General features: G+C 48.4%; 2 protein-coding genes across 2 annotated transcripts in view; one reads left to right on the forward strand and one right to left on the reverse strand.

Annotated features, from left to right (window-relative positions):
- The window catches only part of Rsph14 (radial spoke head 14 homolog), a 17941-nt gene extending 6791 nt beyond the window's left edge, over positions 1-11150 (forward strand). The window contains exons 5-6 of the mRNA XM_017798344.2: positions 7054-7147; positions 11039-11150. Of these exons, the coding sequence (XP_017653833.1) occupies positions 7054-7121 (68 nt within the window). The 3' untranslated portion in view covers positions 7122-7147; positions 11039-11150. The remainder of the gene's footprint in view (positions 1-7053; positions 7148-11038) is intronic.
- Gnaz (G protein subunit alpha z) overlaps positions 10550-25220 on the reverse strand; it is a 53253-nt gene continuing 38582 nt past the window's right edge. Inside the window, exon 3 of the mRNA XM_008833755.3 lies at positions 10550-12510. Within this exon, the coding sequence (XP_008831977.1) occupies positions 12166-12510 (345 nt within the window). The 3' untranslated portion in view covers positions 10550-12165. The remainder of the gene's footprint in view (positions 12511-25220) is intronic.

The raw sequence follows: 25220 nt of genomic DNA on the forward strand, positions 1-25220 counted from the left end.
TTTCTTTTTGAGACAGGGTCTCTCTGTAGCCCCACCTGTCCTGGAACTCACTATGTAGACCAGGCTGGCCTCGAACTCACAGAGATCTGCCTGCCTCTGCCTCCCAAGTGCTAGGACTAAAGGCGTGCGCCACCACGCCCAGCTTGTTTTTCTTTTACAATTACCTTGTAGCTGGCATGGTGGCGTGTATTTGTATTGTCAGCTACTGCAGAGGCTGAGGGCTGAGGAGGGAGGATCACTTGAGCCCAGGAGCTTGAGGTCAGCCTTGGCAACAGAGCAGGACTGTCTCAAAACCAACTTTTTTTTTATGGTTATATCATTTATTGTAGGGCATAAATCCATATTTGTTCAGCTTATTATTTAGCAAAGCACAGTTATTGTTGTTTTTCAGATAAGCCTGTTCCTTAACAATAGCCAAAATAACCAGAAATGCATGCTTGTTTACCACTATTGCTAAGGAAATTCATGGCAAAAATTTAAAATCAAAATATAAGCATATTTTACAACATTGAGAGTGTTGCTCAGAATAGATTAAAGGCCCTGGTGCAATTCCCATCATTTGCTTATAAAAATGCAAATAAACAAACATTTGTTTAACTTGTAATGAATTGAGTGTGAGATGTAACAACTACAGACATCAAAAACCATTTAACTTGTTACCAGCACTTCAGCCCTTCCCACAAGCCCCACACTGGGCTTTGCACTTCTCTCTCAGGGTAGCGTTTTCAGTTTATAAGGCCACAGTTTAATTCATGTTTTGTTTGTTTGGTTTTTCCTTTTTGTACTGCTGGTATTGAACCAAGGCCTCACATAGCTGATCAACACTCTACCACAGAGCTTGAATTCCCAGTCTAGGTTATGACGCTTTTTAAACTTTACAAAAATGGAAAGAGGTAGTCTGTAATATTTTGGTTTTAGCTTCTTTCATTTAGGGTTTCATTTATGAGTCATGAATGATTTTTGAAGACTAGTGTTTACATTAGAGGAGTGCATTACAGTTTATCCATTCTTCTGCTGAGGGACATTTGATTGTATCTGCCAAGGGCTCACAAGGGTACAGTGGGTATAAAACTCATAAATGTCTTTTGGTGGATACACATGTACACACGCACACACATGTATGTATGTATTTTGAGGCATACCTATGAATAAAATGTCTGGCATAGCAAGTTCATGCTCAGCTTTCTAAGGTACTACCAAATGGTTTTCTAAAATAGTTGAACCATGGGCTGAAGAGATGGCTCAGAGGTTAAGAGTGTTTCTTGATCTTCCAAAGGACCTAAATTTGGTTCCCAACACCCACATTGAACAGCTCACAACTGCTTGTAACTCCAGGGAATCTGATGCTCTCTTCTGGCCTCTGCAGGCACCAGCACACACATGACATATACTCATGTGGACATGCACACATACACATGCATATAAATGAAAATAAATCTTTTAAAGTAGTGAACCAGTTTCCACTTCTAACAGCAGTATATGTGACTTACAGGTTGTCTACATCCTTAGCTATCCTTGGGATCTTTTCTGTCTTATTTTAGCTATTTTGATGGGTATGTGGTAATACTTCCTTTTGATTCTTTTTTTCCCTGGTGATTAAAGGGGAGGCCCTTATTTATTTTTGAGACAGGGACTCACTATGTTGCTGACGCTGTCATCAAATGCCTGGACTCAACTCCTTAGTACCTTGAACCACAGCTATGTGCTACTGCCTCTGGCTGCCAAGTCACCTTAGATTTTGTCTTAAAAAGTTTTTAAATGCCAGGCATGGTGGCGCACGCCTTTAATCCCAGCATTCGGGAGGCAGAGGCAGGTGGATCCCTGTGAGTTCAAGGGCAGCCTGGTCTACATAGTGAGTTCTAGGACAGCTGGAGCTACAGAGAGACCCTGTCTCAAAAAGACCAAAAAAAATAAAAGTTTTAAAATGTGTATTTATTTTGCATGTGCGTGTATGCACGTGAGTGTGTGCACCCAATAGCACACATGTGGAGGTTAGAGGACAACTTGCACGAGTGGTTCTTATGTTATGCCATGTGGATCCCAAGGATCAAACTCAGGTCATCGGGCTCAGAGACAGAGACTTTTGCTTGTTGAGACCATCTTGCAGGCCCTAGATACTGTATTTTGTAGAAGTGTATGCGAGGGAGACAAATAGGTATTAAAGCCCAGGAGTCAGACCTAATGTGGCTCCCCCTATCCTTCCCCCATTTTCTGTGTAACCTGGGCAGGTTATTTCCTCATGTCCAAGGTGAAGATGAAAAGAGAAATGATGGGCAGGGGCTGGGGAGATGGCTCAGTGGGCAAAATGATTATTGCACAAGCACGAGGACCTGAGTTTGAGTCCTGGTAATCCACATAAAGCTGGGGGGGAGCGTACATGTACACCTGTAATCTCAGAGCTCCTCTGGTGAGATGGGGGGGCTGAGACAGAATCCTCAGATTGCAAGTCAACTAGCCTGGTGTACACAGTGGCAAGACAAAAGGGACTCTGTTTCAAACAAGGTAGATGACAAATACCAACACCTGAAGTTGGCCTCTGACTTCCATAAGTGTGTCATGGCAGGGTTGTGGGACACAGCTGCACTTAGTGGGGAGTTGACTCCAGACTTGGTGTCCTTGGAGTGAGTGAGGGTCTCCTCAAGATTATTTCCGCAGAAACTGGCAGGAGTATTATCTATGGCCTTAGAGAAGGCAGGTGGGCTCCACAAACATTTTCTCTCAGGCATGGGAGTGACCAACTGATAAGGAGTGAGCAGAGCCAGGCCTCTAATCTATAGCCATTAGGTCACTGGGGGAACTTTGGACTTTACAATTTAAAGCCAGATGATCAGTTGTATAGCCCAGCACCCTACCCTACATGGAGGAAGTAAGTATAAACACTCAAGGGCAACTTGAGCACTCCTGAAATAAGGTAGAGAGAGAAATGACTAAGGGACCAGGTACAGAGAGATGGGCCCAACAGAACAGAGCCCATGAAGGCCTGGGATTGCTGTTTGGCCTGGGAGGCACGCCCTCCTCTAGCTAGCTGGGGCTGGGTGTTGGGGATCATGCTAAGCCGACAACAGATACCACCATAGTCCTTTTAAAAAGACCACCACATCCCTGGCCCTATCAGGTCTTCAAGGTCAGCCTCAAGGGTTGCCGTTGTATACATTTGTCTCAAATGCACCTGGGCTGATTCTCATTTGTACTTGAGAGCCACTGGGTCTGCAATGTCTATGGGATCAGTAGTATGGCCAAACTAAATAAATGCTCTCTGCTCACCATGTAGGAACCCACAGTGAGCCACGGACTGGTCCCCTCATTCTTGTGGTGTGGAGAGGGGGGACTTACTGCTCTGCTCTTACCAAGGGCTCTCACAATTATTGTGACTTATTTAAGTGCTAAGAGAAATATAGCAATAAGGAATATTGGGCACTATCTTCAAGTTTTGCAAAATTGTCACATTCTACCATATTTCATATTTGTTTGAAAAAAAATAATGGATATACTGTCATTCAAGAGGTTGAGGCAAGAAGACCACAATTTGAGGTCAGCTTCAGATACATAGTGAGACCCTATCTCAAAAAAAATAATACACAGGCCGGGCATGGTGGCACACGCCTTTAATCCCAGCACTTGGGAACCAGAAGGAGGCAGATCTTTCTGAGTTCGAGGCCAGCCTGGTCTACATAGTGAGTTCCAGGACAGCTGGGGCTACAGGGAGACCCTGTCTCAAAAAGACAAAAACAAAACAAACAAACAAAAACAGCAACATCAAGCTGGGCATGGTGGCACATGCCTTTAATCCTAGCACTTGGGAGGTAGAGGCAAGAGGATCTCTGTGAGATTAAGGTCAGCCTGGTTTCCATAGAGAGTTTCAGGCCAGCTGCTACAGGGAAACCCGGTCTCAAACAATAGCAACAGCAACTAAAACAATGCATCATAGAGACAGTCCAAGTACCCCATTAATCTCTTCCCACACAGTACCCTTTTTCTTGTCCTCCCTTGAGCCATTAATAATTTGGTGACTCTATCCAAACAAGTATTTAGAATTTACCATAGACTATATATATGTGTATATATATGCATATATATAACCTTGCTTTGCATAGTTTAAGTCTGTGTTAAGTGGATCTTACTGTATCTATCCATTAAAAATACTTGAGCTGGGCATGGTGGTGTAAGCCTTTAATCCCAGAATTTGGGAGGCAGAGCTCTGTAAATTTGAGGCCAGCCTGCTCTACACAGTGAGTTCCAGACCAGTCAGGGCTACATAGTGGTGAGACCCTGTCTCACCCCCCCAAATACTCCCCAAAATTAATATTACAATTTAAAAATTATTGTTGTATATGTGTATATGGTGTTTATGTGTGTGTGTGTGTGTGATGTATGCGTGTGAGTACAGGTACTTGTGTGCTATAGCATGTGTGTGGAGGGCAGAGGACAACTTTCCTGAGTTGGTTTTCACCATCTTCCTTGTTGAGACAGGGTCTCCCTTGTCTCTGCTGCCGCACTGCATATTCCAGACTAGCTGGCCCACAGACTTCTGGGTAATTCTTCTGTCTCTGCCTCCCATTTTACTTCAGGGGTGCCGGGATTGCAGATGTATGCCGCCACCTCCAGCTTTTTTACATAGATTCCAGGGTTAGAATTCAGGTCAATAGGACTGTAGAAGTGTCTTTACCTGCTGAGTCATCTCGCTGGCCCTAATGTTATGATTTTAAAATATTGTATCATGGGTTCTATTTATTACAACCATTGTGCTCTTTTGACATTTGGGTGTATCATGGCATGTTTCCACTTCTGGACTGCAGAAGGACTGAGCAATGAGCACCTCTGCACAAGTGTTTCTGGTCCATAAAGGGACCCACCCCTGCCAGAGGTTCTGCAGGGGAGGATGATGCTGGTCTCAGACTATACATATCTGCCTTTAGCTTTGCAGGGTATTGGAGTGACTTCACAGCCCACCCTCCCCCAGCCAGCGAGAGGGCCAGTGGCATCCTTGCCAGTAGCCCAATTGTGTGCTGTGATAGCTCACTGTTGTGTGGTGTTGCCTATATTTATGACCAGTGAACATCTTGTCTCTGCTTGACACCATCTCAGGCTCCTCTCTGCCCAGTGCCTCTGGGGAGCTGGGGTCCATTCTGCTTATCAGTTCTTTTTCCACTTATTAATTTGAAGGAGTGTTTCATTTATCCCAGATCCTGAGTCTTTATGGATTACCTGCATTGCTAATACCATTTCCCTCAACTCTTTGGGGAGTGTGATGTTGATGAGGTCCAGAATCACCTGGGGCGGGGGGGATTATCTCGAGTAGGCTAATTGAGGTGGGAGGCCTCATCCACTGTGGGTAACGCCACGTCCTAGGCTCAGATCCTGGAGAAAAGGAGGCAGTGAGCTGAGTGCAGCATTCATCACTTTCTGCTTCTTGGCTGTGGATGTGATGTGCCAGCTGCCTCAAGCTCCTGCCGCTGTGACTTCCCTGGAAAGATGGAGTACACCTGGAACTGTCAGCCAAAATAAACCCTTCCTTCCTTCGATTGCTTTTGTCAGAGTCTTCTATCACAACAACAGGAAAGTAACTCTGACAGGGAGCTTCTTATTGTTTGTTCACTCATTCACTGGCTCTGCAGGTCTTCGTTTAATGGTTAGTTTCATCTGTCTTTCTTTGGCTGGGGGAGTTGCTACATAGGAAAATTCTATTTGTCTTGAGCTCTTGAAGATAGTTGCCGTATTTTCTACCGAATTTTTACTTTTCAGTTAGCTTGCAGTGGTAGTGCCTGGAATGGAGCTTTGTCTGTGTTTCTAGACCTTGCCGATCCGACATTGCCAGGCTTCTGAAAGCTCTGGGTGTTCTGGGTTCTGTTGGCCACTCCCTATCTCCCTGCAGACATTTCTGTAATCCGAATAAGAGGAACAGAGGTCACTTATGGTGACAGGCCCAGCCAGCACAAGTTTTTCTGGGGGACTTGTACTGAGTTCTAGCTCTTTTTTATAAAAAAAATTTTTATTATTTTTATTTTATGTGTATGAGTGCATTGCCTGCATGTGTGCGAGTGCTCCCGTGTCGTGCAGTGCTGCAGAGGTCAGAAGAGGGCTTTGGATCCCCTGGAACTGGAGTTAAGGATAGTTCGTAGCTGCCATGTGGGTGTTGGGAATCGAAACTGAGTCCTCTGCAAGAGCAGTCACTGCCTACAACTGCTGGGCAGTCTCTCCAGCCCCTGAGTTCTAGCTCTTTATCACAGGACTTGGGGAGTGCAGCTTGTCTGTCAAGTCTCCAGAAGGGAGGTCTGAGCAGCCTGGTGGAAGGATTGGCAGCAAGGGCTGGGACTGGGGGCAGGGGGATGACTGGACAAATGGACAGAGGGGAGGCAGAATGGTAGGTACCCCAGAAAGTCTGGGATCACTCTGGTGTTGTGTCTTTTGGGTTCACTGGTGTGGGCTGTGCCTCATCTGGTGTACTAGCTGGGCTTCTGGGTGTGGCACGGACCTCTACTTCATTAACCGTCTGATCAATATATGACTTTAGGCAGTAGGTAATTGGTGAGAACCTGGCTTTCATCATGTTTAGTTTAACAGGGTGCTCAGCATATGCTCTGGGTTTCTTGCCCATGTCCACACTGGAACATTTTTGTTTTCGTAGCACCTTTAGTGCCTGCTTCTACCATGGCCCCTTGGTGCCTGGTCTCTAGAGCACCTTACAACTGGCCAGTATTGGTTAGCAGGTGAGTGAGTGGAAGGGTTTTCTTTTTGAATCTGTACAGCTCTCAAGGTCTGACTTGTTCTCGGAATAGCCAGCAGGGGGTGCTCTAGGATAGAGGCCTGTCCCCACAGGGCCCTGGTCCATTCCTTCCAAGGCTGGCTCCTTCTGTCCTAAGATGGTGCCCTGTCATGAAAAGAGAAACCAAGACTGAAGAGAAAAATGCCACCAAGAAGCTGCCAGGCCAGCCTCCCAACATCTGGGCCTTGCGTGCCCACTCAGGTCCTCTTTTGTTTCAGGCATCAACTGGGTACCCTTGTGAGTCTGGCCTGGTCTTTTCCCATGTCACTTCCTATTTTTGTGCCTTTCAGATGCTGACCCAGCTCTAATGACAGTGGTAGACTCTACCGTGTCCCTGACCCTGATGGGTGAAACCTAGGCTTGGGTCAGGCCCTGGTGGTGGAGGTAGGTACCCTTAGTAACCAGAGAAGAGTACCAGTCAGGCCTACAGGGGCCTCCATCTGTGGAAAACTGCTCCCTGGCTTCAGAAAGCACTAGGCCTTGGTTTTGGAGGGGGGGGGGGGCAGTGGGCAGTATAGGGAGATAGCCGCATGCAATTTTTTAAAAAGACTTTTTTTTTTTACTTTATGTGTATATGTGTGTTTCTGTGTATGGGGGAGGTATGTGTACATGAGTACAGGTGCCCACAGAGGCCAAAAGAGGGAGTTGGAGCCCTTGGAACTGGAGTTATGGGTGGTTGTGAGCCACCTAGCCTGGGGGCGAGGAATTGGACTTGTCCTTGGGAAGAGCCACTTCTGCAGCCCCTGCATGCAGTTTTCATCCCAGCCATGTTGAAGCACTGCAGGGAAAAGGGTCCCATCCATGCCCTTGGCTTCACAGTTCTTGGTGGGCAGGTGTTCCTGTCCCTGACCTTAGCTGGGATGATGTCTATCTACAGACACTGCTTCTTTGGTTTCCAGACTGCTATATGTCTTCCCCTCTCTATTTCCTCCTTTCCCCTACCCCAGTAGAGAGACCCTTTCCCAGTCTGGCCCTGTCGAGACTGGCAGAACCTAGTTTACCACCTCTCTTGGGGTAGGCAGTACTTCTCAGATCTTTCCATGAGGTTTTCATAGTATTCTCAAAGGTTTGAGATGCCCATTACCAATGGAATCACAGGGACTGGATCCTCCAGGGTACACTGTGGCACCTGGTCTGGGAACTACCCCAGTACTGAAGCTCGTTGTTAGGAGCATAAGTGAGATGAATCACTCAGGGTGCCATCCAGCCTCTGGAGGCCTCTCATCCTCATCATGCAATACAGCCCTCCCTGGTACTTGCTGCTGTGCCAGCTGGGCCCACACTCTATGTCCATTTGTCCTGGATGACTGGCATTGTATAGAGCCTGGAAAGATGGTATACAGTCCTTTAGGATTATAGCCCAGCCAAGTCATTTGTCACACTGTCTGGTGGTGAGACATTTTCCCTTCTTAGGGTCCCTGCTACCTCTTTGTGTGTGTCAAAGCCAGTGATCAACCTCAGGTGTTGTTCCTCAGTGGCCATCCACCTTGTCTTTTCAGACAGGGACTCTCACTGGGATCTGGGCCTTGCCAATTAGATCAATCTGGTTGGCCAGCAAGCACCAGGGATATTCCTGTCTCTACCTCCCCAGTGCTAGGATTACAAGCACACATCTGCGTTTCACCTGAGTGCTTGGAAATTGAACTCAGGTCTCATGGTTTAGTAAGCTCTTTACCAACTGAGCCTTCTCCCCAGTACCTGCATTCTCTTCAGTCAAGCAGAATCAATGATCTCAGCTTCTTAGGACTGTGGAGCACACTGCAGTTGCTTAGGCAGCAGCCAGCATTACTGTCACCGTTGCCTCAGTGACTGCACCAACTACTGAGGAAGATAGCAATCCATGATGGTGGTGTCTCCTTGTTACCAGCTTTCTACCTATGGCCTCTGTAAGTCCTGGCACCCATTTCCCTGGCTAAGGCTGGCCATGGGTATTTACCTTATAGGCCTCTCCTGAGACTCTTAGTTCAGTATTGTATCCTGGAGGGAAAGAGGTAGGATAGACAGGGCCTTGCAGTGAGATGAGTCAGTGAATTTGCATATACTTGGTGGAATTTGCCTATACTGCCCTAGAGTGGGTGGTGTAGGAGGCAGAGAGTGGAGAGGCAGAGGACTTCCAGCCAGGATAGACCCTGAGGGATGGGTAGATCTAGGAATGTGAGGATGGAGAGCAAGAGAAAACTGGCACACATAAACTGCAGTGGACAGCCAGAGTTCAGCACCAGGCTCAGCATGGGAGTCTGGGGAGAGTATGATGGTTGATATTGTCAATGTGACAGGATCTAGAGTCTCCTAGAAGACAAGTCTCTGGGCATGCTTGTAAAGGTTAATATAGATTAGGTTAGCCACTGTGCATGCCTGTGAAGGACTATCTAGATTAACTGAGGTGGGAAGACCTACCTACCTGTGAGCAGCACCCTTTCATAAACGGGGATCTAGACTGAGTAAGATTCAGTGGGCTGTAGCATTCATCTGTTTCTGCTTCCTGATGGGGTATAATGTAACCAACTGTCTGAAGTTGCTGTTTCTGTGACTTCTGTGCCATGGCGGCTGGTAGCTTCGAATTGTGAGACGAAATCATTCCTTCCTTAAATTGCTTTTGTCAGATACTTTAATCAGAGCACCAAGACAAGTAACTAGTATGGTAGAGGGGGATCGTGAGAAGGGGCACATGGGGCTCTAGAGAAAGCCATTTCCTGGGGAAGGCCTCCTTTGATCTTCATGCCCATCAGGAAGGAAGGTAGAAGCCTTCTATTTTCTTCTGCTGTGTATTTTTAGGTAAAAGATACTCACAGTTGGCATTAAAAGCACAAAGTAAGTCTCAACGATTTATAGTCACACATTATACCTTCTTAAATAAAAGCCCCATTGGGTTCTTGCTGTTGGTGATGTGGGAATGTGTGAAGGAAATCTCCATATGCGTTTGATGGAGGAGGGTGGGCCAGGGAACCAGGTCTGTGTGTCTGTATTGGAGCACACATGTACATGGCTGTGTGTATGCCTGTGCATGTGTGTCTGTTATTCTACACTCATGGCTCTGTTTGGGATTCTGTTTGGAGAAGGCAGTTGCAGGATGGTTCCATGCTACCCCTGGGTTCCTGTCCCATCAGGGTGCAGGACAGGATGAAGACACTTTTCTCTGTTCTTCCCAAAGAGTCATGTATTTATTTCCCTGACGAGAGGAAATCAGATTGCTTCCTGACTGTGACCTTAGTTTTCCTCATCTGTAAACTGGCAACCTGCATAGGTGGGGTGTATTAACATCATTTATAAGGAGTCAGACTTTGCACTTGAAGCAGGCCGTTGGTGGGCACAGCTCCTTGACTTCTATCAGCACAGTTCCACCACTCTAAGAGCTCCAAACACACAAGCCAGTTGGGGGAGCAGTGAGTCCCTGAGGCCCTTCAGGATCTGCCTGTACTACTTTTGGGGTTAGAAGGGCAGATTCTTCCCAATGCAGGGACTTCCTGTGCTTTGGGGAAATACCCTTAGAGATAGTATCTGTGGGGTCCCAACAATGGTGCAAACTGGGCCAGTGGAAGGTGGGCCCTTGTGTGCAGCAAAAGGTGGTCAGCACCATCATCACCCCTAAACTTCTACCCCTGAGGCCACAGGGGCCCAACCAGTCTCCTTTATGAAGCTGTGCCCCCTTCTTTTGAGACTACTTTTGACATTCATTTCAACATGACTTCACCTGTATGTGCAGACATGGGGGAGGGGTGGAGGAACCTTTGTGTGGAAGGTGTCTCAGCACCAAGTTCAGCCATGTACATAACACACAGGAACGAGGTATGGCTCCATTCAGGGTATTTTATTTTCTTAAAGTAGACACTCTTTGACTTTCATATGCTTAGCAGCTCCTCTCTCTTCCTCTGTACATCTTTCCAACTCCTTGGCTGTGATTCTGCACACTGACCTTGGACACATGGGTACCAAACAAAGGTCTGAAAGAGGAGATTTGGCAAGGGCTTTAGTGGTGCCTCCTTCCCAGCAGCACGAATTCCTGGTCATACACAGTCAAGGTCCTTTCAAGGCTAATGCCTGTGGACCCTGGAGCAGGAAGGCCCAGGGTGCACAGTCCCAGCAGGGCCTCCCTCAGGCCACAACTCTGGCTGTGCCTTCACAGGAGTCGGAGCAGCAGCCAACCCATCTCAGGCTTTGGAGTATGTGGGGACTGGGGAGCTCCATCTCTTGCCTCCCCTTCCTTCATTTGGCAAAGCCACAGATAATGTACACTTTAAATACCAAGACGTTTAGCTATTGTTCATTTGCTCCTAGGTGAAGAACCTTCTTTAAATACATCACATTTATTTTTCTTAAATAAAAACAAAGCAGAAAACCGCACCAATAACAAGAGGACGTGGCAGAGGCTTATGTACATGTATCCCACGAGGCTGGCGCAGGAGTGCCATTTGCCCCAGAATTCTTTGGAGCAGAGGAACAGAATCATCAGGTAACAACTTTTACACTCAGCAAGCCAGACACAAAAAGGACCACCTGAAATGAAAAATGTTTTGAAAATCTGCATTTAAAAAAGAATATTCAATCACATCTGAAATTGTCTGTAGTTTTCTTTTTCTGCGAAACACTAAATTTGGCCAAAAAAAAGTAAAATAATAATAATAACTAAAAAAAAAAGATGCTAGAGAAGAAAAACCAGGTTTCCATTTATAAAACATCAGACCAGTAGAAGAAAAGCTAGAAACCCAGCTGGCCTAGTTTGAAATAAATCGTGCCACTCATTTTCTTGTGTTAATTTCTGCTGCATACTTTGAAGCTGTTTAAAAATAAGAGCCCTAAATGGCTGGAGGTCTGGTTAGTACCATCACTTGGCTCTTCACGTCCTGTCTGTGTCCAGGATGAATGTGGTGCAGAGTGGCTGAGTTTGGTGTGGCCAGCAGAGAAGGTGCAGTCCCTGCTCTGAGCCTCACTCTTGGTCAGTGGCAAGGTCCCCAGTCCAGAGCTTAGGTGGTGAGCTGGCCTCCTTCCAGGCAATGAGCACAGCTGGCCGGACCTGGGCCGAGTCCTGCAGCCTCTCCCCAGCAGTCCAATGTGGACCCCCATGCACAGTGGGGCCAACTCAGGAAGGCAGAGTAAAGGGGCAGGATGGCCTTGGAGTGAACTTGTGACAGCAGCTTCTCAAGTCTTTAAGAGACTTGACACTTTGGAGAACTTTGCCATCTCCAGATGTGCGTGTGCATGTGTGTGTGCATGTCTACATACCTAGCAATCTATCCATATATATTTATGTTTGCAGAAACATGGGGCCAAGAAGGCAGAGGCTGAGGGGTGGGGACATATTCTTCAAGCCCCGTTTTCTGCTCCTGGGTTGGGCCTCTCTAGCATGAGCTGGGGTATGATACCCCGTGGGTTTCACCACAGGCAAATGGGCCATGCCTGGCTCCTCAGCAAAGACCAATGTACTTGAGATTGTTCTGTATAATGACATCTGTCACCGCATCAAAAACAAATTGGATGTTACTGGTGTCGGTGGCGCAGGTAAAGTGGGAGTAGATCTCCTTGGTCTCCTTGTTGCGGTTTAGGTCCTCGAACTGCCGCTGGATATAGACTGCGGCTTCCTCATACGTGTTTTGACCCTTGTACTCTGGGAAGCAGACAGTGAGCGGAATGCGCCGGATCTTCTCTGCCAGCAGGTCCTTCTTGTTCAGGAAGAGGATGAGTGAGGTGTTGATAAACCAGTTGTTGTTGCAGATGGAGTCAAAAAGGCGTAGGCTTTCTGCCATTCGGCTCTAGGGTTGGGAGGGAGGAAGGAAAGTGCTGGTGTTAGTCTAACAGTGAGCATAGAGACCCTAGACCCACAGCCCTGCCAGAGCAGTGTCCTTGGCAGCATCTGCCAGCCTAGTGCTGGTCCTGAGACAGCCTCCTGGCTCTGACTGGGAGTCTTTCCTCTGTCAGGTCAAATCAGTCTTTACCCATTTCCCTCAGAAACAGCTGAACTGACCTCACCCTGAGTATCAAGGGATTTCCTACTCCTTTTGGATCTGTCCTCTGGGCGATGATACTCAGTGGCCTCGACATATGGCTCAAGAGCTGAGGTGGTACCCAGCACGGTCTCTTTGCACCCTGTGGACACAGGACACTCCATACATACCCGAGGACCTGTAGTATTCCAACGCTAGTCCCTGGCCCTCTCCATTCTCATGACAGCTGGTCTTCCATAGGGACCACTATCAGATCATACCTTCTTCAGTGTAAGTGTGGGTTTTGCATAGTCCCCTAAAACCTTTCTTCTGCCACAGAGCACAAGTGGAGGGGCAGCCTGTGCTTCTGTGAGCTGGAAAGTCACTAGCCATGCACCTTGTTCATCTCCCACGCTTGCTGGCTTCAGGGGCTCATCTGCAATGCATGTCTGGCTATGCTGTTTGCCAAAGGCTGCCTTCTGGCCCTACCACCTGGTAGCTAAAACCAAGCTGGCAGGCTTGCATGGCATGCAGAATGAGAGGGTGACATCCCAGGAGTGGACTCTGACCAAGTCATAGAACACAGCATCTGGCCCCTCCCATTCTATGTCTCTCTTCTTTTTGAGAATGTGCAATGTGCCATGGTGACTCTGGGCTTTAGGAAACATGTTTTTGTCTGCCTCCTCACAAAGCAGTCAATTCTTACTTCTTCTAAAACAAACTACTGTTACTACTACCTACTATTGGTGAAAGCTGGCCATCACCAAGATAAATTGAACCAGCCAAGTGTCTAGACAAATCTGAGACCAGTTTTATATCATCATCAATTGAGATACTGGCCATGGGGAGTAAGACGGCATTGACAGTGAAGACACAAGGCACCAGCAGCACCACCAGAGACGACAGTGTTAACAGTGATGAGTGTTGCAGCTGAGCACAAGGTGATGCCTGTGTAACCTTCACACCTTCCTATTTCCATTTACAGATGAAGAAACTGAGGCGTGGAGAGGAAGGAAATGTGCTCCAAGTCCTTCACCAGGAGCTAAGGGCTTGCTGCTCCTGTGTGGCAAGGGGTAAAGGGAAGTGGGAGTCCCAGGAGGATGCCATACAGAAACTCTGCTTTTTGAACCCTATGTTCTCCCAAGTACAGGCTTTGGCAATGCCTCTGCTGAAGGAAGTAGGTGTTGGGGGAGGAAAGGATGCACAGAGATACCTGTTAATACCTTGGGACCCTATGTCTACTTGGGATACTATGTTTTGTAAATCCAGTCTTTAGATTTGATACAATTAATACATAATAACAAATTCTGAAAAGTGAATAGTCCCAGCTTTGGGTATGTGCTAAATTGATCTTTCTGCTGAGAAACAGGAGGCAGGGACCCAAGACCAGCAGTAATAAGCAGGCACCTTTGTGGATAGGACCTGTGATGTTCCCAAGGCATGATCAGTGAGTGGTGGTCTAGGAATTTCACATTCTAGTGGGAGAGTAATTAGCGCTAATGGATTCCTGGAAACTGCACTGTAAAGATGACTGTGGGAATGGAGCTGTCACTTCTCATAGAAATGATGTCATAATTGGAGCCTTTGATTCTGACTCTAAATTTTGTATCAGATATGGCTATTAGCACATATTCGTCAATCCACCGAGCAAGCTTTCTGAGCATGTCCTGAGTGCACGGGAACAGTTCTTATGTCAGATAGAGGCTTCAGAGCTGAGAGCCCTGTGGCTGTGAGAAGACTTAGTAGGGTTACTGGACTCATCTAGGGGTGGACAAGGGGGCTTCCTATGACTTGTAAAGGGGGGTACAAGCACAGAGTTGGGGGTGAGGACCTGGGACTTATTCCTGTAGCCTTGCTGGGTCACTTGAGATGATGGCAGGGGGTGGTTCTTGGAACCAGGTCAGCTCAGTAGTTCTCAGGAAGTGGGATGTTGCTAAAAGGAGGGGCAGCAGACTGCATAAATGTGCTGTGGTAGTACACAATTTTGGGAAGAGCTCAGCTGAAAAGCCATCTAGGGAACCAACCTTAGGTGGCAGTGGATGGGGCCAACAGACCTCATGGACTGACTCATCTCTGAGACCACCTCAGCTACTCTTCCTATTGTCTAAGCTGCCCTGATGTACCTGGACTCCTTTCCAACCCTCTTTGTCTGAAGTCTCTCAACAGGCTTTGGTGACCCTGAATGAACCTTGCATGCATGACTCAGAGATCACAGAAACTCAGGCACCTAGCTCACAAGGTGGCAGAGGGGGCAGGACCAGGTATCTGGGGGAGCTTAGGACTCTCCTTCATCTCAGGCCCATCCTCACACCCCAAGCTCCTCTTTCACTGCTGTAATTTCAAGCTCAGGTTTCCTTGTGGCATCTCTATTCTTTGGAGACTACAGAACCACACTGGCCATCATTTAGCAGGCTCTTGGGAGATGCCATACCTCAAAGAATAACACCTGTCCTCCTGGTCCCATCTCCTGGGAGCTGCCTGGCAGGACTGAGACTGGCTGCACAGGCATTGGCTTGTAGACTTGCTACTTGTAGACTTGCAGAGATACGGAGTCTCAAGAGTGAGGGCAGTCCCTGAGCTAGCCATTTCTTTCTGTCTCTCTGTCCCCCAAACCCTTGCCACTGGGTGTGTCCACCCTGTGTATGGGCACTGTACTGCTGGGAGGTAGATGTGGACACCTGCCCTGGCATAAAATCAGGATGGCTGGTCAGAAGGCCCAGCATAGTGAGATTTGCATGACCACATGCCTTCTCAATGTGAGGACCTGGAAAATGAGGCAGGAACTCTCTCCTACCTTGAATTAATCTCTACTAAAGACCTGTGGCTCTCACAGGTGGTGGTAGGCCAAAGAACCACGGGCCTTCACAGTCAGGATCCTGCCTGGAAGAAGTTGACCAGAGGATCCTGGCCAGGGAGGGGTCTTGCACTTGGCTCTGACCAACATTAGACGTGACGGTGGGAACTTTTCCCCTGACCCAGTACCCAGCCTGGTCTATGTACACCCATGGCTGTCTCTAGGTTTTAGAGCTAGTTTCACAGGGATGCCTACACTCTTGCAGTTTCACATGTAGAAATATGGAAGTGTGGCATCCTGGTACCTCAAATCACAAATTACAACCATTGAAGGAACTCTGCTATCTTGGGCTGTAACTCTAGAAACCAAGTATGCAAGTTTGAGACTGGGAGGGCTGAAGCTTACCTTTTGCCTGGCCTCCTAGCCCCCACTATAGCATCTCTTTCCATTTGTGCTCTGCTCCCTGTGAGGGGCTTCACTCCAGGCCCCTTCCTCTGGGAAGCAGCCTACCTCCCTATACCATGTCTGAGCTCCTAGGCAGTCTGTGTGGGGTCCTACTTTTCCACCTGTTTTCTATTTCTGCCTGTTTGGTGGCATAGGTCAGAGCTGCTCCTAGAGGTGGTATGGAGGGTTTGGGCACCATCCATTTGGCCAGAATCTGGTTGTCTGACTGACTTCCCCTGTCTGGTGGTAACAACCCCATTTGTCTTGACACTTTTTCTTTTCCTTTTTTTGAGACAGGGTCTCCCTGTAGCCCCAGCTGGCCCAGAACTTGCTATGTAGACCAGGCTGGCCTTGAACTCACAAAGATCCACCTGCCTCTGCCTCCCAAGTGCTGGGATCAATCTTTTTGATCCTGGAATTGGTGGAACTATAGGAGCAAGCCATGACCACTGACAGGGTGAGGTGTGGAAAAGCTTTCCATTTCACACCTGGACCAAGGCCTAGGGTGGAGCTGCCATGCCAGGGCTCAGTAGAGAACCTTGTCTTCCATCAGCTATAATGTTCTCTTCTGGCAAGAAATATCCCTCTTGTCTTTACCTCTCCAGCTGCTAATGACACAGCCACTGTGGAAGTGCTGTGGTCAATAGTTGCTCTGATGCCAGCCAGGGCTCTGATGCCCACTCAGCTCTCTGGAGGAACCTCTCATCAGGGAAATGGCATCCTCTAGGAGGCTGGAGTTCATCTGCACATTCATTTATATAAATAACACAGAGCAGATGATTCCCGACAGAAGCCTGTGCAATGCGGGTATCTTGCTGCTTGTTGGTGGGAAACCAGGGATTTGTAACAAGGCAAGTCAGCCACAGCAAGGCTGGGTAACAGTCCCTGGGGTGAAGGCAGTGTTTAGACAGATCCAAATTACTCAATGCCATGGAATCTCTTTTACCTCAGGGTGGTGCTTGCCTGCATCTTGGATTCTTCACCATGGGGTGGTGGTGGTGGTGGCTTATGGCTTATTATGGGGCTTCATGTTGGTCTGAGAATCTGGGAGACCTCATCCCTAGCACAGCTTCCAGGTGCCAGCACCTATGGTGAACAAACCAGGACTGGATCCTGGAATGGTATTCTGGGGTAGCCAAGAGGCAGGTGAACTGAGGAACAGAGAAGCCTGTCAGTTTGCCCTTTGGCTCCCATTCCATATACCTGGTGTCACAAAGTGGCATATATCCCTGGTTATACACACAAGGTCTGGAGCTGACTTTCAGTATTACCCCCCTGTAGCATCCCTATCTCTTGATTGAGTTTCTGAGTATAACATTTGGACCTCCATACTGGCCACCTCCAAGTTACACTGTTCCTTCAACTCTCCTGCATTCCAGTGTTCCACATGGGTCAGCCCCACCACTCAGAACACCCCTCAGTCCTTTGCTTGTCACTATGGGCAAGATGCTGACTTCTTAGGGCCTCATGCCCCTAATCTGTGATGAGAGGATGTGGACAGCAACCCCCAAATGTGAGAATTTTAACCAAGCAAACAATGTACATACATAGAACATGGTGAGCATGTGATAAAATTTGGCAACTGTTCTACTGTTTGCCTTGGGACCCAGGGTCCTTCACCTACCTCAGGGGTCTTGAGTTTCTGCCTGGCATATATCCAGCTGTGCCTGGCCAGACATATCACCCCACAGGATCCTAGTGCTGGGCTTGCAATGACTACTGCCTTTCTTCCACATGAAAGAATAAAAACTCTTCTGCAAAACCATAGTAAACTAGAGTTTAGGGGATAAAACCATAGTAAACTAGAGTTTAGGGGATAGAGTTTTAATTTCCCCTTAGAACTAAAAAGACATCCCAATGCTTGGGAGGCTGAGGCAGGATTGCCAGTTTGAGGCCAGCCTAGGCTACATAGCAAGATTCTGTCACAAGAAAACAAACACCCCCCCCCAAACCAACCAACTGACTTACCAACCAACCAACTGAGCTGAAAAGATAGTCCTAGTCCCCTGACCTAAGGTGCAGCTCCTCTTCTAGGAGGACCATGGGTAGAGTGAGTAAGTAGGTAGTCAGTATTACTCAGGGATGTTCTGTGGTCACTCTTCCAGGTCCCCTGACCTAAGGTGCAGCTCCTCTTCTAGGAGGACCATGGGTAGAGTAAGTAGGTAGTCAGTATTACTCAGGGATGTTCTGTGGTCACTCTTCCAGGGCCCACAGCCACTTCATGCATCTCTGCCTATCCTGAGTGGTAGTAGCTTAAGCATTGTCTTCATGGGGATGTTGTCCTCCCCCAGATACCCAACAACCCATTGGGAACCCAGCATTCCCAGCTTCCTTTGGCTTCTACAATTAGCCTGTAGACCTCAAGACACTGGTCTAGTCTAATCCCTCCCCAGCACCATCCCCCATTTGTGTGAATTCTCCCACAGGGGAGACCCTTAATTCCTTACTCCTTGTTCTTACAGCCCAAGGTCACACTGGTTTGGGGTAGCCATGTGCAAACAGCTACTCACAGTGAACATGTGCTATTAAGTAGGACCCTCACCAGATTCTGTGCCAGGTAGTCTTTCCCATTTGGTACTGTGGAATATGCTGGTGCTGGCTGTATGATGAGCCCAGTGGCGAGAGAATGTTATAGGTGGATCCATCTTGTCTCCATATCTACCACGTTCCCTACCCACAAGGCCAAGGGCAGGGTTTGCTTAAGAACATCTTGCCCAACCAGGAACCTCAAGCCTTGGATCTCACATAAAATGTGGGTGAGGTTAAGGTTTCAGTTCTTTCTGGTACCAGTATCAACCCTGGGCATGAATGATGTGGAAACCCCAGCTCTGTCAGCAGCTTTAGGCTCCTCACCATAGAAACCCCCAACTCTCTCCATGGGCCAGTACCTTCTAGGTGGTGGAATGGGTAGGCAGAACCAAGTGACGGTGATGAGGAGGGTCAAAATCCGTCTTCTGCCTGTCACCAGGGGTGTATCTGCACACTTGTAAAATAGTATATATAAGTGTACTTCCGGGGCTAAAGAGAAGGCTCAGCGGTTAAGAACACTGGTTGTTCTTGCAGAAGATCTGGGTTCGAATCCCAGCACCCACATGGCAGCTAACAACTGTTCGTAACCCCAGTCCCAGGGGATCCGACAGCCTCTTCTGACCTCCGTGGGCACTGCACGACATGGGTGCACTTACCTACATGCAGGCAATACACGCATACACATTAAAAAAAAGTGTACTTCCAAAACAAGGTGGCTAAGAGCTGAAGTGGGACAGACAGCTTAGTCCCTGCATCCAGGCCCAAGTAACTGCCAGCTGCTGGGATTTCGTTCACAGCAGCAGGGGACATTTTAGTTGGGATTCTGTGCTGAGAAGAAGGTGAAGGGACAGCAAAAGCCCAACCATGTGTGGGTGTATTGGGAAGGGCTATGGCCAGGGGTTTGGTGCCAGACCAGCTGTGTGGGGAGGGAGAGGCTGTCTTGCTCTGGGCCTCAGATTCCCTTACCTGTAGGTCAAACTACTTGTTTTGGTGTAGCATGAGAAGCCCAAGCCACCCTGTGCTAGAGAGCCTAGAGTGTTTTTCACCGAACAGTGAATCCAGCTTTTTACCCTGAAGAGGGGTTGGGCTGGGTCATGAATGAGCTCCATTCACCAGACTACCCACCCTGCAGCTTAGCTACTAGGGCTGACCCGGCCAGAGCAACAAAGTACCAGGCTCAGGGGCAGTCCCTCATGGGAGGGGCCACACAGGTTTCACATGGGCTAGACTCATATTGGCATTCTTCATGAAGTAATGGTTGCTTCTGAAGGATGTTTTTTCTCCACGGTACTGGCCTCAGCTGGGGCTCCAAGATCAATTCCTTTCAGTTCTAGGGACTCCAAGCATGTTCCCACTTCCATTTCTCAAGTCCTCCCTGTCAAACAGATTCCCCATGCTTCAGGGCTTGGTTCTGTTGGCCCTCTCCAGACCTTTCTGTCAGGCCTCCACCCTAGCACATGTGCTCAGTTTCTTTCCTCTTCTAGGACCTATCCAGTCTCTGGCCTGTGCTGTTATCCTCACAGAGGTACCTTCCAGTTCTACACAGCTCTACCCAACCCCACCAGGGTGCCTCACTATATTTGAATATTCTTTCTCACCTTTAGCTTAGACTGCAGGCCTGTAGCCCCCAGGGCCAGTTGTTCTGAGCATCTAGCCACATATTCTGTGTTGTGGTTTCAATGTGAAATATCCCTCATAGGCTCAAGTTTGAACACTTGGTCCCCAGCTGGTGGTGCTGTTTGAAAAGTTTGTAGAACCTTAGGAGGAGGAGCCTCACTGGAGGAAGTGGGTACTAGGGGCAAGCCTTGAGGCTTAAAGCCTGTCCCTACTTGCTGCTTACATTCTGCTTTCTGAATGTGGAAGCAATCTAACCAACCTGTCACCATACCCTCCTATCATGATAGCAGACATGGTATCTCTTTGGAACTATAGGTCAAAATAAACACCTTTTCCTTTAAGTTGCTTTTGTCAGGGTATTTTATCACAGCAACAGGAAAAGAAGCTAAGACATTCTGTGAATGTGATTTGAGTGACTCGGTCACTGGACCTTCCAGTCTTAGAAATCCACCACACCAGAGGAGTCAGAGGGCAAAAGCCTTGCTAGGCACTGAGCCCTAAAGCCTTGTGTGTGTTGTAAGGAATGGTCAGGAAAGGGGAATACTTCTGAGTCTAAGAACAGAAAGAAAAGTAAAAGAAGAAAAGACAAGAAAAGAAAAGAAAAGAAAAAAGTAAAGAAAGAACAGAAAGAAAAGCACAGAAAAAAAGAAAAGAACAGAAAGAAAAGCAAGAGAAAAGAAGAGAGGAGAGGAGAGGAGAGGAGACAGCAGGGGAGAAGGAAAGGGGCTCTTCAGAACCTATAACTAAAAGCCAGGAGTGCCCTTTTTGGGAAGTTCAGGTTTGCTTAAGGGTGTCAAGAGGTCTCCTTCAGGGTGCAGGGTTGTATAGGGGAATCAAAGGCAGTCAAGTGCCTGTCCACCTCCTGGGGTTTGACTGAACTATGAAGGAGATTAAGGCTTCCAGGGAAGGAACTGGCCTGAGGCTATGAACCTGGGTTCCGAGACCTCTGGCTTCTTGGGAAACTCTATGTGATCTTAGTTTTGTCAACTTGATACAATCTAGAATCACCTGGGAGATAGCCTCTGGGAGATTATATTAATTGGGTATGCTGAGGTGGGCAAACCTAACCACTGTGGGTGGCACCATTCCCTGGCTAGGATCCTGGACTGTATAAATGGAGATGGGGAACTGAGCAGCAAGATACACGCATCTTATTGTTTCCTGGTTGTGGATGTGATGTGACCACCTTCAAAGCTCTTGGAGCCGTAACTTCCCTGCCATGATGGGCTGAACCTTAAACTGTGGGTTAAAACAAACCTTTTCTCCCTTAAGTTGTTTTTGTCAAAGTATGTTATCACAGAAATAGGAAAAGAAACCAAGCCAGTGCCAAGCTCTGTGACCAGAAGCTTCTGGTTTGGAAATGACAAGGTTCAGTTAGCTCTAAGACAAACACTGCTGTCAGGATCTGGGGCAATGCATTGGAGGCTAGGGCTGTCACTAAGATTAGAGCTGCAGAGCTTCTGTTGGGCATGGCTCTGTTGGGTCCCTGGGAAAAGGGCCTGTATGTGCTAGGCAAGCACTCTACCATTGAGCTACACTTCCAGTCTCGCTACCAAACTGAAGTGGGATTCCAGGTATGTCACTTCCTACTTTTTGGGTCATGGTTCTTGTCTTAGTAAAACAAGATATTCATCTTGGATCTATCATAGTAACCTGGATTGGTTTGTGGTTTTGGCCCTGGACTATATAAGGCATCCTTCACCTCTTCTGAGACCTCATTGCCCCCATCTCTAGGTACCATCGCATGCCATGTAGATGTCAGGCTTGTCAGCTACACCCAGGCCCAGGTCCTTGAGATTTTCCAGGGTTTCCTGTTGCTGCTAGACTAGACCAAGTCCAATACATGTGCCTCCCTTGCTGGCCTGGAGAGCTGTGGCTAGCTAGCTCAGTACTCTCACTTTAGAACCATGGGGGAAGCTACAGTTCATGCTCTGTTATTCTAAAGGGCCTAAGGACTGTGAAGAGTGAGGTGGGAAACACTGAGAGGAAGTCAGCCAAATTCCAAGCAGGCATCATGGCCACTGCTTCCTTGCAGGGTCCAGGGTAGGAGCAGGTTGGGGAGGCAAGAGGCATCTGCCTTGGGGGCCTGATGCCTAAGTCTCCCAAGGCATTCCTGGCTACTGGATGCTGGAATTCCCATTCTATCTTGCCTCCTCAGTGAAGAAGTGGTTCCTGGTAGGCAGGGCCTGTATGTTCACTCCAGTGCCTGGATGGAATTACAGCTAACCGGAACAGAGACAAGACAGATTTCTGCCCATAGGGAGGGCTCTGAGTTAGCTACCCTGGGTGTACTAGACACAATTTGAATGTGTGGTAGCCCTTTGAGTCCTTACCAGCACAAAACTGCTGGAAGGTGGTTAACTGCATCTGTCACAGAGGACCAGCCACCCCTCCCTCTGTTCAGTTTAGTACCCAGACTCTCAGTAGATGTATTGCTGTTTCCATGACAACTGGAGCAGACGCCTCCACCCTTAGCTTCACACAGCAACAAAGACCAAAGGTAGAAGGAGGCTGTTTGTTCTAGCCCAATATCCCCTTGGGTTAGTGGGAAAGGCCTCTGAGAGTCTGGGTACCTGGTTCACCCTTGGTCTCTTTAAGGCCCTGGTTCACTCTGACCTGAGGAACAGGGCAGCAGGCAGTTAAGACAGAAGGCCCCTCTGGTGACTTGCTCCTGACTGGAGTACCTGTGGATGGGGAGACCTTCCAATAAGGCTACACACATCTGTTCACATTAGAATAGGGCTCAAGGCTCAGGGGAGGGAACACAGTAGGGCTCCTTGAAGCATTCCTATTCTACAGACTTGGGAAACTAGATTCCACGCCCCACCCCCAGTCAACCACTCCTGCACCAAGGGGAGCCCATACAGAAGGAATCACCTCACGCCTGGCTATTGTTGCCGGCCTTAGAGAACTGGGAGGTATCTCCGGACAGGGCGGATGCCTGGAGAATAATTTCCAGTCCAATCTGGTCAGCACCTCCCCCTCCCCCCTTCCTGTAAACTTAAATGCTGCTTTGACGGCTTGGAGAATTGGATTAGGAAGGTTAATGACTTGGTAAGGCCCACTGCCCTGGAGTCTGTCTATAGGGACAGTACAAAGGGCTGGGCTAATATAGCCCAGAAGCAAGGGGTAAACTGGGGCTGATGGAGGACTGCTGCCCACCTAACTGCTGGGTCCCACTTATGCTCAGAGCATTCTTCCTCTGGGTGGCCACTTCCCCACAATTCCCACATCCCACCTCACCAAACCTGACCCTTGCAGTTCTGTGGATGCTCAGGGTGAAGCAGACTGCACAACCTGGCTTACATGAAGGACTGAAGTTCTGGCTACAAGTAGTTCCTAATCCCATTCTGCCTCCCCATCACAAATTCCAGCCACTCCCTGGGCTCCACGCACTACCTTACTCTTGTGTCTCTGGGATCTGCCACAGATTCCCCAAGTAGAGACCCTGCCGACCTCTAATCTCAGGGCCCCTTAGTCATACCCTCACTCCACTCAGTATTCCTTTTAGGTGACCCTTTCCACTTGGCTTTCAGCTTTAGGACTCCCAGGGAAGTGTGTGGGAACAGCCTGGAAGGGCAGCAGCTAGTCCCTGCTTGAGGGACAGAGAGAAGCAAGAAGCAGACTCACCTGCAGAGAATCGAGTTCCTTAGAGGGACATGCCTGCTGCCAGCTGTCCAAAAGACATAGGAACCAAGACGAGTGTGGCTGGCTAGACAGCAGAATGCTGACAAGGGGCAGGCAGCCCAGAGGCCCTAGTCTAGAGTGGAGTAGGCTTCCCACAGAAGGTGGCACCAGGCTGAGGGCATGATGCTTTGGGAATCTGTCTGTGCTATTACCATAGTCTTCCATGGAATTCACCTATCTCCATGTGCTCTGTGACTATCACCTCCCTGTGGAAGCCTTCCAGAGGCTTCCAGCTCTGGTCAAATGATTCCCACAGCTCCCCAACACATTTTTTTGTCTCAGCCACATGTCTTTAGCTTTACCTGGAGGTTTGCCATGCTGTGTTTCTGCATGCATTGCTCTTCCTCTGGGTACATATATCCAGCTCACTAAATCCCACCTTTGAAGTCCATTAATCCGAAGCTCACCCCACCCCTTTTTACTCCTTGTGCTGAGTTTAGCACCATTAGACCCTGTTCATCACATGCCCATTAGTATAGACAGGGCTGGCTCTCTGAGACCTGCTCTCAACTTGGGGCAAACTTCAGACAGGGCCAGGAGGCATTTGGTGTAGAAATTGCATGTGTGTGTGGTGGGGGAAGGCTAAAGAGGAGGTGTGGGTGCTTGGCTGCCCATTGTCTGCCCCTATTACAGGGCCTGGCCTACAGATGACCAGGGCTATATGGGGAGGAGTCCAAAGGCTTCTGTGAGGATACCTACAGTGTGGCTTGGACACAGGACAGGCACCCAAGCTTTAAAGGAGTAGGGCTGAGTCTCCCTGTCCTTCAGCAGCCTAGCCTTCCAGTGATAGGTGGCCTACATATTTATCACTACAGCTCAGATGTTCAGTGGGTTGGTCTGGCAAAAGAGACTGGAAAGGTGCTTGATGAGGTGTTCTTCATCTTTAAAATGACCAAGAACTGTCTGATCCTGTATCCTGGCAGGCTAAGCCTTGGGTTTTGTATTTATCATTCAGCATTTGGTCAGTCCCCTAGGTTCTGTGTGCAGAGGCCTCAAAAATCCAGCTCTGCAGCTGTGCTCCCCTTGCTGGGTGTCTTGTGCATCTTATAAAACTGTGTAGCCCTGCTGGCCAGTTCTTGTTCTACTCCAGCTGTGGCCTCCACCTGCTGGAGGCAGACAGCTTTGAATCCACAGAGGCCACCTGCTTCCACTGGAGATTAGCAAGTAGCACAAAAGGATTAGCAAGAGGGTAGCTGCACCTTGTGACGTCAGATGTTCTGGCTCTCTAATCTATAGCAGCCTGCCTATCCACAGGTCTATTCTCATTCAGTGCCTTTTACTGTCACCTTCTATTCTCCCAGTTCCTGCCCCCTCCCCACCAAGGGCTGGTCAGCTGCCACCTAGGCAGAAAGGGAGGGGAGTGCCACTCAATTTTCAGAGTATTCAGGGGAGTAACCCTCTGGTCAGAGGCAAATGGAGCTCCTCTCAGTTGGGGGCTGTAGTAGGGGTACAGTCCAACCAAGCCCAG

Source organism: Nannospalax galili, unplaced genomic scaffold (assembly GCF_000622305.1).
Source record: "Nannospalax galili isolate Female #2095 unplaced genomic scaffold, S.galili_v1.0 scaffold1497, whole genome shotgun sequence".
Lineage (NCBI taxonomy): Eukaryota > Metazoa > Chordata > Mammalia > Rodentia > Spalacidae > Nannospalax > Nannospalax galili.